This window comes from Periophthalmus magnuspinnatus, chromosome 6 (assembly GCF_009829125.3).
Source record: "Periophthalmus magnuspinnatus isolate fPerMag1 chromosome 6, fPerMag1.2.pri, whole genome shotgun sequence".
Classification (NCBI taxonomy): Eukaryota; Metazoa; Chordata; class Actinopteri; order Gobiiformes; family Gobiidae; genus Periophthalmus; species Periophthalmus magnuspinnatus.
This window is the reverse complement of record NC_047131.1, coordinates 23629746-23642496: the sequence shown is the minus strand read 5'-3', so window position 1 is coordinate 23642496 and position 12751 is coordinate 23629746. Positions and strand designations below refer to the sequence as shown.

The window sequence follows — 12751 nt, the reverse complement described above, 5'->3', positions numbered from 1 at the left end:
GAGTCACGGCACGGAGGAGACTGATGGACAATGGCCTACAGTCCCTTAGCCTATCAGGACGCAGAACACAATGCACGTTTATACGCTGTAAAAAAAAAACTGCACTAAAAAAATCCACAAAACAGCGCGGCCGTGAAAGTTGAACCACGTTATAGTGAGGTCATAAGTCAAAACACTGAAATATGCTTAATATATGTGGCTGGTTTCAAAGTGGTACTTTTGAATATTTTGCATGAGCTAAAGATGAACCTGCTCATACTAAAGGCTTTTATAACTGAAAGGGGCACATAATCATTTTCTAGTGTGAATTCCTCCTAAATCCCACAGTTGCAGGTTGTGTTCCAGATCTTGCGACACCAAACCAAGATGAGAAGAAAAAGTGAGTTTTTTGACAAATGTTATATCAGTGCACTGGCAAATTAGTTTTGAGTTGACATGTGTAAATGTGATCACACAGATCAGTACATATGCAAATTAGCAATGATTCATTGACAAAATGTGCCCCCAGAGAACGAGCCTCTGTAATTCATTCCTTGTACACAGATTCTTACTTTTTTATTTTAGGCTTGTGTTTTAGGTTCTATCAAAGATAGCCTGTGGTTAAGATGAATTATCATTAATCATGTACCAATGCAACCAGGATAAAGGCTGGTTGGATCCACTGGTTTGTTTATGGACAAGGGATCCATCATATGACTAGTTTCACATTTAAAGATGTATGTGCAGAACACAAGACTAGACTACTGTTAGAGATAGAAAATGTATCAGGCAATGCTTGATTACATTTGTAAATTACATTTCCAAACTTTTGAGATATAAATCTAGCCTCAAGGCACTAGTGAGTGATTGAATTGGTCAGGAACTTTGTTCCTCAAGAACTGGATGGAGGTTACTTCAGTTCATAGTTTTCTTAAATCACTAATGCTCCCATATCCATCAGTGTAGTCTGTATCTCAGCCCATTCAATTGTCGGCAAAGTGATTTTTTTCTCCAAGTGACTGAGTGCACTTGCTACCTTTGAACTTTTCACTGTTCAACAAATTGCCCTCACTTTTAACGACTCACCCTAAATGGACACAAATGCTTGAGCGTTATCGAAAATCCCCACATAACCATATTATTTCTGGAACAATGGTAGAATTGATTTGAGCTGGAACAAAAGGGATGCTTCCTTTTTGTCTCCTGTTCTGCTCGACATATTGTATTTTTCTGTATGGCTCACAATTCATCATTCTGCTCTCTCCCTGTCACTTTTCTGTTCGGTTTCTTTCTAAATCTGCTGCTCTTTCATCTCCGCCTGTATCTCCCCTGCACACCCACCTGCTCCACACACGGCTACGCTCGAAGAATAGCGGGCCCTTAATCCTGTATGGCGGGCGCAGAGGTATTTTTGGGTAGCGCGGTCAGGATTTTGTGTGTAGTGTTTGCTAGGCTCCTGGCTGGGCCCAATGCCACCGTTCCACTGTGAACAGGGATGAAGCCAGAGGACACAGGATTACACAAAACACACAAAACAGATGTGTGTCTGTCTATAACGGCATATTCAGCATGTGCGTGTTTGCTGCGATACTCTGAGGCGGCTGCACAAACTTGAGCTGGGATTTTACGCACTCAACAGTGAAGAGTGTGCAGTTAGTGCTGAGAACACTGTGCTGCTCTACAACTAGAAGTAACTTTGTTTATTAGCTACTGTAGAAAAGTTAAGACTTTGTGACCAATTGTACTGTCAGTTTTAGTCTCACATCTTACTATGGCTACATAAATAAAGTTTAAATGAATGACATGCAGAAAAAATGCCTTCGCCACAGCTGAAGCAACACAACTATTTTTGTACTTGTTTGTCTATGTACTACTTTAAAATATGTTTCCAAAAGCGGTAAATGCATTCCAAAGTACCATACCAAACAATATTATCATGTGATCACATACTAATACAATAAAACTTAAACTATTGAAAAGTGGACTTAGCAAGTAGAATGAGTTAAAGCCCCATTCTGTAACTTTTAGCTAAATTATAGACTAAAACAAAAGCAGGTTTCAATTTTGTTTGTATATATATATATATATATATATATAAGATAAGAAATTATGTTTATTTAAAGTTAAATTAAAAAGTTATAACGCTCACACCCCCTCAATGCAATATTTTATTATTAAAACACTGCATTCCACTCCTAATTAGACTGAATCTTTTGTCTGAATTGTTTGTGTCCAGGTGTGGCAGTGCGGGGGGAGTGTGGAGGTCCTGCCCTGCTCCAGAATTGCCCACATTGAGCGCGCCCACAAACCCTACACACAGAACCTGACCCTCCACGTGAGACGCAACGCGCTGAGGGTGGCCGAGGTGTGGATGGACCAGTACAAGAGCCACGTCTACATGGCCTGGAACGTGCCCCTGCAGGTAACTATGTGCTAACAAATAAATAACCAAATTAACTTTGTTTGTGGGAACTCTGAGCTTAGCCATTAGACTGAATGAAATTAAAAGACCTTGGTGAAAGAGCAGTTCATGTGTGGGAGTTTGTTCATGCATTGCCTAGCAACTGGTCCAAATGCAAAACTGAAATGAAATAAATATAGTGCAGAGTAACAAAGACAACCAATATTTTAAGTCCAGTCTCTGTTGAAAATGCAAATTAATTGTTCTCTTTCATTTTTGACTGTTTTATACTGCATAGATGCAAATATTTATGAGCTGTAGATTTTGAAAAGTATTCCAAGTGTTTACTGAGGTGCAGAAAAGTCCTGTTATCTGAAACAAAGGTGAAATTTGATCACTGCATGAATGTCTGTTGTTTCAAAGTGGAATGAGTTTATTTCAAAAATATCTCCAGTATAGAAGATTAAGGCTGACATCATCATAACAAACATGTCTTTTATCCTAATATTTCAATTTATAAGATGCACTTGGACAAGATCCCCTCATGTTCAGAACAGCAGCATAATTCCTGTTGGCCTGAAGCTTCAAAATCAGAATCAGTTTTATTGCCGTTGTCGGTGGACAAAATCCACAAACTAGGAACCTGCTTCAGCATTATGGTGCAACATTAAACAAAGCATAATAATATAAACTATGATAAAATAAAAATAAGGGCATGCATTAAAATAATAATATACACTTTGATATACAAATACAAATGTACAGTGTGGGCTGTACATGGGGTGCTCACTAGATCTTAACATGCATCAATCATCACATGACAGTCACATGTTCTAGTTAAAGGTTACTATCAATATTATATTACTGAACGATAATTTAAGGAGTGAAATTAACACATGCAACATGTTTCATTATTATTCCACAGCAATGCTAGGTTGAATAATTACATTAATATTAAGTAAAATGTTCAATATAATGAATTGTTTGTGTGTTTGTCAGAACTCAGGGATTGACATTGGGGACATTTCAGAGAGGAAGACCCTGCGCTCCAGACTGCAGTGTCGCCCGTTCAGCTGGTTCCTGTCCAACATCTACCCTGAGCTGCGGTCCTACAGTGACACAGTGGCCTATGGAGTGGTCAGTTCCATCTTTTTCCTTCACATTTGTAGCAGGATGTTGGCACTAAAGCCACACTCATCATAAACCTGTATCTGAAAACCTCCTTCATACACAATGGGTTTAATAGAAACACAAACCCCCACATGACTATATTTAAATCAATTATGAAATGGTAACAAGTTCAACACAGTGTTTTAACCTTATCCTTAGCGAATGTCTCTGTGTGACTGCTCTGGAGAAGTGTGCGCATGTGTGCTGTGCCTCACTACAGATCCAAAAGACTGCTGTAGTTTCAAAGGCCCATTCGTAATTAGTGAAGGTTATGCAGACAAAGAGGATTTGCTCTGCGTAATGCTTGCTCATTTTTGTATTGTTACTTGTCCTTAACAATTTCTTTAAATTCCCTTTTTGTTATACACAGTTATAATGCAGTCTTAAATGCTCATAAGTTTTTCCAAATGAATTATGTGAGTCCTGTGTACTGTTGCTTGCCTGTTCTAAACAAACCACTTCACAAACATGGCTAATCTCTGCTACGCTGCCATCACTGCGTCAATACAGACATTTCTATTTTAGCTTGTAACTATATGTTGCATAACCAATAAAGAATCATCATCATCATCATCTATAGTTGGTATAATATATTTATTGATTGGGGTGATGTTTGGCAGTATATTTTTCCACATGTTTCTGGCATTATATTAGCATGACCGTACTTGTGATATAGTACAAGTGATTTCTACTAAATGTGGTTAAAAAAACTTTATATTTGCCCATTATCCCTGCTACTAATACATACATGAAAAATGAAGTGATAGGGAGATAAAATGTTACATCTCACTAGATGATTTAATATTCTGGATTCATCACTTCACTTAAAAAGGGACAGGGCCAGTTTGTTCTTATAGCTTTTAGAGTCCTAGGAGTTGAGTCTAGTTTTGCGCAGCTTAAAAACTTTCATTACCTCTCTAAGCATGTTTAGCTTGACTTACCGTTGCCTTCACCGTGTGGTTTTATTGTGTACCAGATTTTTAGAAAGGGCATCCCTTCATAGCTGTGAGAGAGAGAAGGGATGCTCTCTCTAAAAATCTGCCTTTAAGAGCTGTTGTATCTCTCCAGCTCTGTGGATTGAGGGTTTAACATCATTGAAAAATGACAGTAATCTGGTGAAAGCTGAGCAAAATGAACGGGCACTTTCACTGCGTTTGCTGATAGAGACACACAAATGACTTCTCCTTGGCCTGGACTCGGCACTAATCGTTTGGGCCTTTCATTTTAGAGATTTTGGATTCTGGGCTCATTCCAACCTTTAAGACCCGAACCTGAGCAGGTGCATTTGTGTCCTCGGCAATGACAAGTGTGACTCCACAGAAATATGGATGGAAAAAGTCTTTTAAGCCTTACGTTTAAAATGCATACTTTTCAAATGTCATCAAGATTTTAGGTTTGACCACTTGGATGTACCTAAACAAGAAAATATTACTTACTTAATTTTTTTAACAAGGTCCTTGCCTTCATTTTGTCAAGTGTTGTTGCTATTTATTAAGAATTTTTAAGTGCACAGTAGGTAATTGTAGCTGAACCAAAAAAAACTTTGAGTATAATCGGCAGCAAGGGCATCATCGTTTTAACCTTAAGTAACAATGTTGCATTGTTGAGACAGAGTACCTAGCTGGAGGATTAGTCTGTGTGTTCTTTTGAAGGTCCAGTTCACTGCTTGCTTTGAGGAAGATGATTACCGTAAATTTCGGATTATAAGCCGCTACTTTTTTTCCACGCTTTGAACCCTGCGGCCTATACAGCAGTGCGGCTTATTTATGGAATTTTTACTGGATAACAGCCCCTGGGAGGTGCTCTCTAGCTGTAAACGTAAAAGTGAGACAGACGTGGGGAAAGATTCTGCTCTGAAGAATTCACTAGTTTTGATTTTGAACGATCATTTTGCGCATCATGAAATGGACATGATGCAGTTTTTAAGATAAAGAAGGAAACAGAGCAGGGGTCGGCCTGTAACACGCAAAGAGCCATTTGGACCCACTTTCCACGTAAAATAAAACACTGGGAGCCGCAAATACTTTTTGACATCTAAAATGAAGATAACACTGTGTATAATAATAATATAACGGAATAATGTAGGTTTTATTTTCACGGACAAGGCTGGCAGATAAATATGGCAAAAACAACTTAAGTGCATTAAAAAAATACATCTCACCAAACCGCTGCATCATGCATCGCGCTGATTATGTGATTATGTCTACTCTGCTCCGCAGTTTCTTTAAAAAAAAAAATAAAAAAAAAACTCTAAAAGCATATCATTTAATCCCAGGTGCTTAGTCTCCATGTGCCAAAGCAGTTTTGAAGGTTTCATTGCCTTATTTGCTTTTCCCGCATGTTACGCAGAGCGGACTCTGCGCGTGAGAGTCACCTGTAGCAACAAACCCAGATTTTAAGTAGGCATTGTCTGTTAAATTTATCTTTCTTTTTCTTGGAGGTCGTAGTCTCCTCTTCTGGCTCCTCAGTTGTCCTTTTCCCCTTTGTTAAAAGCTCTCCAAAGACTTTTGTTTTGGCTCATTTTCACTCGCTTGTGGCTCTACTTTTGGGCGTCGTGTCTGATGTGTTATACGTGATACGTCACCGCGGAGACAAGAGCAGATAATATACTTGCTACTACATCAAATAGATTTCTGTGGCGATTTCCAGCAGGATTTTCATGATACATCTACGGACGAGCTTATTAGTGTGTCATTAGGGACGGGCGAAATTTGCTCCTGACCCCTGTGTGCACAGCGTCTGAAAATCAGGGCTCTTTACGCAGGACTGTGAGCGGTGTTTGTTTTGAACATTGTTCCGCGAGTGTGACGCTTATTTTGAGCAACGAAAAATAAGAAAATATAATTTTATTTTAAGATCATAATAATCTTCCAATTTAAACTACAACAAAAAAGAGCGAACACAAATAAAATACACTTCAGCCACGCAGAGCCGCAGTATAAGGCTGAAAGAGGCGCATGCGGCTCCGGAGCCGCGGGTTGCCGACCCCTGAAATAGAGGCACTGGACGTAAGCTCGACATCAATGAATCCAACTTGGTCAATGTAAAAAGACGACAAAAGTTTTCAGAGGAAATAAAAGCAGATTTTCCGTGGTGTTGCAGCTTTATTTTCTAAACCTGCAGATGTGTTCATCCCGTGTTGATGTCGTGTTGGTGCCAATTTTCAGGCACAGTTTAAAAAAAAGCGTGTCGGTGCACCGTCTTTCTGTGTAAATATCTCATGTTACAATATGAAAACCTGCGGCTTATATTCAGGTGCGGCTTATATATGTACAAAATTGATTTTCTCTTCAAATTTAGCTGGTGCGGCTTATATTGAGGTGTGCTCTGTAGTCCGAAATTTACGGTATTTAATCCATGTCCAGATAAATATACAGTTTTAATAACAAGAGCAAGTCTAAAATGGAAACAAGATGAAAGTTTGTCTTTTTTGTGTCTTACACATGCCCATAACACTAAACTTGAACAACTTTGAGCAGTGACAACAGTTACAAAACTGACTTGAGATCTTTACCCCCTACTTACTGGCTCCATGAGTTTGCAGTAGTAGTCCGGTACCACAACGCTAGCGCTGCTGAGATAACAGGCTCTTGTGGTTGTTGTTGGATAAACACTCCAGCCAGGGCCGCTCGGCTCTGAATGAATATTACTTTGCTACGGTCATTTGTTGACTGAGCATGTGCGGGGCCCACTCTGCCACAGTGACATTTGAGATATGCAAATTTGAAGTTTACATATCTGACACAAACAAACTCAGACAGACAAACAGCACTGCTGTGACGTATTCGGCACACAGAGGGGCCTCAGCTTCAAACCAGCCAAACACCCATCAAAAGCACTGTGGGGATGAGAGAGGCTTTCAAGTATTACATGAGATTCACTTTGGTTTTTGAACAACTGCTTCTGTTCCACCTGACCGGAGGGGTCCAAACTTGTGTAATGTCTTAAAGGTGCACTATGTCATATTTCTGGTGGAGGGAGGAGACACCTACCTGTCTGCATGGGGTTGTTATTGCTTCATCTGTATTATTCACAGTGTAGCATTAAACTTGGAGACAAACAGGTGATGCTACCAGGCAAAGTTACAGGTCCAATCTGTGGAGAGGCGATCTGGCTTACATTAAGAATGTATGTTTTATTTTGAGCAAAAAACAAGTGAATAAAGGTAAAATAGATACATTTAATGCCATACAGTGATACGTTCCAGGTAAAATAATAACATTACCATGGAGACAAGCAGGTGGCATATCATTACTTAGAGCATGTTACAGTACATACATCTCTGTTAAATTAAGTATTAGTAAAGTTACAGGTTCGATCTGAGGAGAGGCGACCCGGCTTAAAATAAGAATGTATGTTTTTTCATCTGTTTTGAGCAATAAAAACAAGATGCAATTTTAGTTTATCAGCATATTATGAGTTTGTTTTTCACTTTCCCCCAAGGCAGTGTCAGTATTTAATGAAATTGGGGAAGTAATTAGGCGTAATAGTCACATTTGTGACAATGTACATTTGCACTTAATTGGACGGTTGATGACTTCTATTGGAAACTTAACGCATTTATTAGTAACATCTAACTCCACTAGAGTTAATGTTATATATGAATCTTTGACTATGAATATGCTCTGATATTTGAATGTTCTAATATCTTGCATTGCAACTTGAAGTCATTTATTGTCTTATGAAGTATAGTTTGTGAAGTAATATAAATAAAAATCGGTCTGTTTCTTTTTTCATTTACAAAGAGCCCAGATCTTCACCCTTTGTCCAAAGAAATGCACTTTTTGTTAAGGCTGTCACATAATCCATATTGAATGAATGTGAGAAACAGTAGTTAGTCAGAGCTCACCTCTATAACAGACTATGGCCCTCCTGCATTAATGGGAATTTGTGAAATACTTTGATTTGTATCAATAGTGTGTTTTTAGTATAGATGTGTTCATTTGTCTGTTGCATGGGTTGGCTTTATGCTTACATACTCAGTGCTAAATGTTTTACTGTTTGGACAACCAGACAAAGTTGTGCATTGTGTGCTGCAAGGGTTATATGTATCAGCTTAACAAACTAAGACAAAACAAATTTAGTAATTGAGTAGTTATTGGTGTGGATCTAAAAAATCTAAACAAAATGATATTTTTGAGGAATGTGTATCAGTGTGGGACTCAGATTTGAGTAGGTTTATCTGTCAAATATCTTTAGCTTTTGGTTTAATAGATTATAAATTATTGATTTAGCCCTATACAGTATTATTATTACTTTTCCTGTAATCAGTGTGTAGTGGCTATTTTTTGCATTAGATCTGGGACAGGTGTTTAGTTTTGGTATGTCACAAGGCTTAATACTTTCAGTTATTCAACAACAGTCTCATTTGTTGAGCACAAAGTTGCTATAACTCTCAGCCCCTGGCCAGTGCCAGCCCCTGGCAGCAGCTCCACCTGACCTCAGTGAAGAAGGGCCTAGAGAGAATACAGGCCTCTCCCTGGGCCCTGTGCTTTATCAGATTATTGAACGGCTGTAAGAAGTGTGACAGGCGCTGAGATATTGTGGAATAGGCTGGGCTCTGGCCTCTGGAGTAAATCAGCTATTTGTGTTGAAACGCCCACAGCACTCGATGTGATGTGACTGTAGAGGAGGCAAAGGAGAGGTGCTCTAGACATGGAGGTGGAACAGGTGGGTGGACAAAATCTTTTTGTCAAATGACTTTAATTTACATAAAATAAGCAAAACCAGTTGTCTAAAATCTCGGTGAGTTTGCTGAAAAATTAAGAGAACAGATTTGGATGAAAATACAGTCGGATTAAGACGAGATACTTTTCATCATAAAGGATGATGCTGCGACATGCTTAGAATAGTGTTTGCTTTCATTTATTTTATTTAGTCACACAATCTATGTGTAATTAAATAAATGTGATATTGGAAAATGTAAACAAAACAAAAATGTCAAAGCATGTCAAGCAAAATGATTTTAGTTTATACACACATGGCTTGTTATGGCTGCAATTTAAGTTGTGCTATGAAGACAGAGGGTTAAAACATTTTAATATAAAAAGGGATAAAAGGTTATATAAAAAGTTAGAAATGCATTATCTTACTTGCTATTGCTTTTAGGTATAATTATCTGTTTTAAATTGCTCACCTACACTTTTCTATTACTTTTCCTCAGTATAAACACCATCCTGAGAGTCCTTTGACGTCACTGCCTTTGTCTCTGATTAGCCCCAGTTGATGGTCTACAAGAAACTGGTCATTTCCTTAAGTGCTCCTGTTTCTATGATTCACATCCACTGAACACTCGCACAACACATTACTTTTATTGCATTTTTATATTCAACTTTATTTCCTTGTGGCCTTCTGAATGCATCAAAGAAACAACGGTACAAAGCATGGCTGTTTATTCGAGAACATGCTGTGCTTTTGAGAAATGTAAGTGTCATATGATTACATTACTTACTGTTGTACTGTGTAGTCAGTACTGAATACTGTCAAGAAAACGCATTCAGTGATACACGAATGAATCATCAAATTGCTGTTTTATGGGCCTCTCTGATGGAAATGGAAAAATGAAATTCAAATAGTTTCATAGATGCTTGGATTTGTACAAACTTATCCCTTCTGTTCAATCTTATTTATATTTCAAAGTGTCAAAAATCCTTTGATTTTAGATCAGTTTTGGTCATCGATAATTGAAGAGTTTATTTGTAAAAAGGAAAAAAACAAAAGTGTCATTTGAAAAAGACATTGGAGGCTTTCAGTTTTCTCTTATTATAGTAACTGCTATCAAAATGTAATCCCATCCCTCGTTGATCAAATCCACTATACAGAAAAACACTTTTTCAAAACGGTGATATCTGTTTTTGCCATTCTCTTCAATTTCTATTAATTTAGTTTTAATTTATTTTTCCTCAGCAAAAATATTATGTTGACAGATCTGTGATAAAATATATTTGTCTAAAATGAACACATGCAGTCTTATTCTTCTTTGTAGCATTGATAAATAAAACTACATCTGGCTATTAATTCTTAAAAATCTAGTTGCATCTGTGTTTTGATCAAAATTCAATCTAAAAATAAATAATGAAAAAACATGTAACAGCTGTAGTCTGGGCCTTTTATACGAGGCTCCAGTCTAGAAGCAGGCAAATCGCAAAAGGGCTGAACGATTTGGGGATAATATCTAATGAGCATTGTGGTTAGATTTGCAATTTATGTTTTAATAGTAGGATTCTTTTCAAAGTTCACATTTTAAACTGACTGAAACATGAACTGACAAACAGTTACAAGAATATGCCAAAGAACAAATGTCGGCTATATTTGCTAAGAAAGCTAAGGTCTTTTAATGCAACAATAAACAGCTGCAGATGGCGGTAATGGCTAACTCTGTTTTTTATGCTATGGGGGGGCAGTCTCAGAAAAAGAGATCTGAGGAGACTAGAAAAACGAAAAGAGAGGGCTGGTTCAACTATAGGAAGCAGTTTAGAGGCTCTGGTTGAGGTAGTGGAACAACTCAACAGGATGGATGCTACACTGAACAACATGGACCATCCCCTGAATTCAGCTTTTAAACAACAGTGAGCAGACACTTTGAGTCTGAGATCAGTGAGCTGCAGGAACGAGAACGTCCCAAGATCTTCTTCGCGAATGCCATAAGACTTTACAATAAGGAGGTTTATGGCAGATGAAGATTTGAAGAGATCTACATTCTGATCAGATCTGAATTTCCGATTGGGGATAGATAAAGTCTTTTTGATTTTTATTTGATTTGGATTTTTTTGAAGAAGCACATTTCAGGACATGTTTTACCCAGGGAGGGGTCAATAAATAATGATATTGTCTATTATGATAAAAATGGTAGACAATAATCCTTCGTAGGACAGTTTATATAATTGTGAAAATTGCCAAGGGAGATAATCATCATTACATCATCAGACTGTGCAGAAAAAACCTTACTCGTCCATTGTTGTTTGTTTAAATATGTAACATTGTCATAACATTAAAATTGTAATTATTCATATCCAGAACATTTTTAAACTGTCAGTAACTTAAATAATTATCGCGATAAATCATTAATCGCTATTATTTTGGGCATGATAATTGTGACGCCAAAGTCCAACATCGACCGCGTTTGAACCCATCTAAACTGCAGGTTTAGCAGTTTTTTGCAGAATAAGACAGGATATTTTGTTATTTGTGGAGGGAATGATGGCTCTTAAAAAGCTGCAGCCTTTGCAGTTTTCTAATTGCGTCCATTCAAATTTCGATCCGATTGTGATTCATCTTACATCCCTATCGCAGTGTTTCTGTTTTTGCTGATTTTTAGTCTTAATGACTTGTGGATCTGAGCCAAAGGGAAAATATGAGCTGTGATCTGAAAACTTGCTCTCTTGTATCGCAAATGGTCTCGGCAGGTGAAGGTTACTTGATGCGTTTGTGTGACTTTGTGCCGTGAGTGGTAATTATCCGGCAGTGCTTCCATTACTCTTCAGTTTAGTGGCACAAACAGAGCTCTCTGTCATAATGGAGTAATTAATATTGTACAGACACAGGAGGCCGAGGGACAGGACGGCTCAATAGAATATGCTCTGAATGCTATTACTGACATTAACTTCCCTAAACAACAAGCATTAGTCAAACTGAGAGACTTCCTCACAGAGTGTACTTTATCTTTTTTTGTGTGTGGGTTGCCTATTAACATTTTTTTTTTAGTTGAGAAACATTTCAATAATATAAACACTTGTGTTTAAAAATGTAGCCACTCAATGTCACAAACTTTTAATCATTTGTGTCAGTTCCATGTTAAAACAATTAATTTATATTGTTGTGTTCTGGTTTAAGGAAACACGCCGGATTTCTTTTGGTTGTTTATTTTCTGAACACAAGGGCTACTGTAGGCCATAACCCACGCCAAAACAAGTGCAAAACAACAGCAGTCTCAACTCACTAGAGCCAGTCTCCAAAACAAACCAGTGATTGACAAATAAAACCTTTACATCAACTTGTCGGCATAGCAACCAAATCTCACATACCAATACAATTACATTAACAACAACACAGTTAATGTTACAAGAACAACGAAAGGTGTCAACTCTGAGGGAAACACAAAATATCAGATCTTTACAATATTGTCTATAATTGACATTGGTTTTGAAATGGAAGTTGTATGTCATCTGGAGCATTATTCTTCACTTTTCAAACTATAGTGTC

General features: G+C 37.7%; 1 protein-coding gene across 3 annotated transcripts in view; it reads left to right on the top strand.

The window, feature by feature from the left end:
- The window catches only part of LOC117371878 (polypeptide N-acetylgalactosaminyltransferase 18-like), a 123377-nt gene that overhangs the window by 89046 nt on the left and 21580 nt on the right, over positions 1–12751 (top strand). For 2 of the 3 annotated variants that reach the window (XM_033967555.2, XM_055222581.1), the window contains 2 exons: positions 2216–2401; positions 3380–3517. In XM_033967555.2, the coding sequence (XP_033823446.2) occupies positions 2216–2401; positions 3380–3517 (324 nt within the window). The remainder of the gene's footprint in view (positions 1–2215; positions 2402–3379; positions 3518–12751) is intronic. The other variant, XM_055222582.1, reaches the window with a different exon arrangement.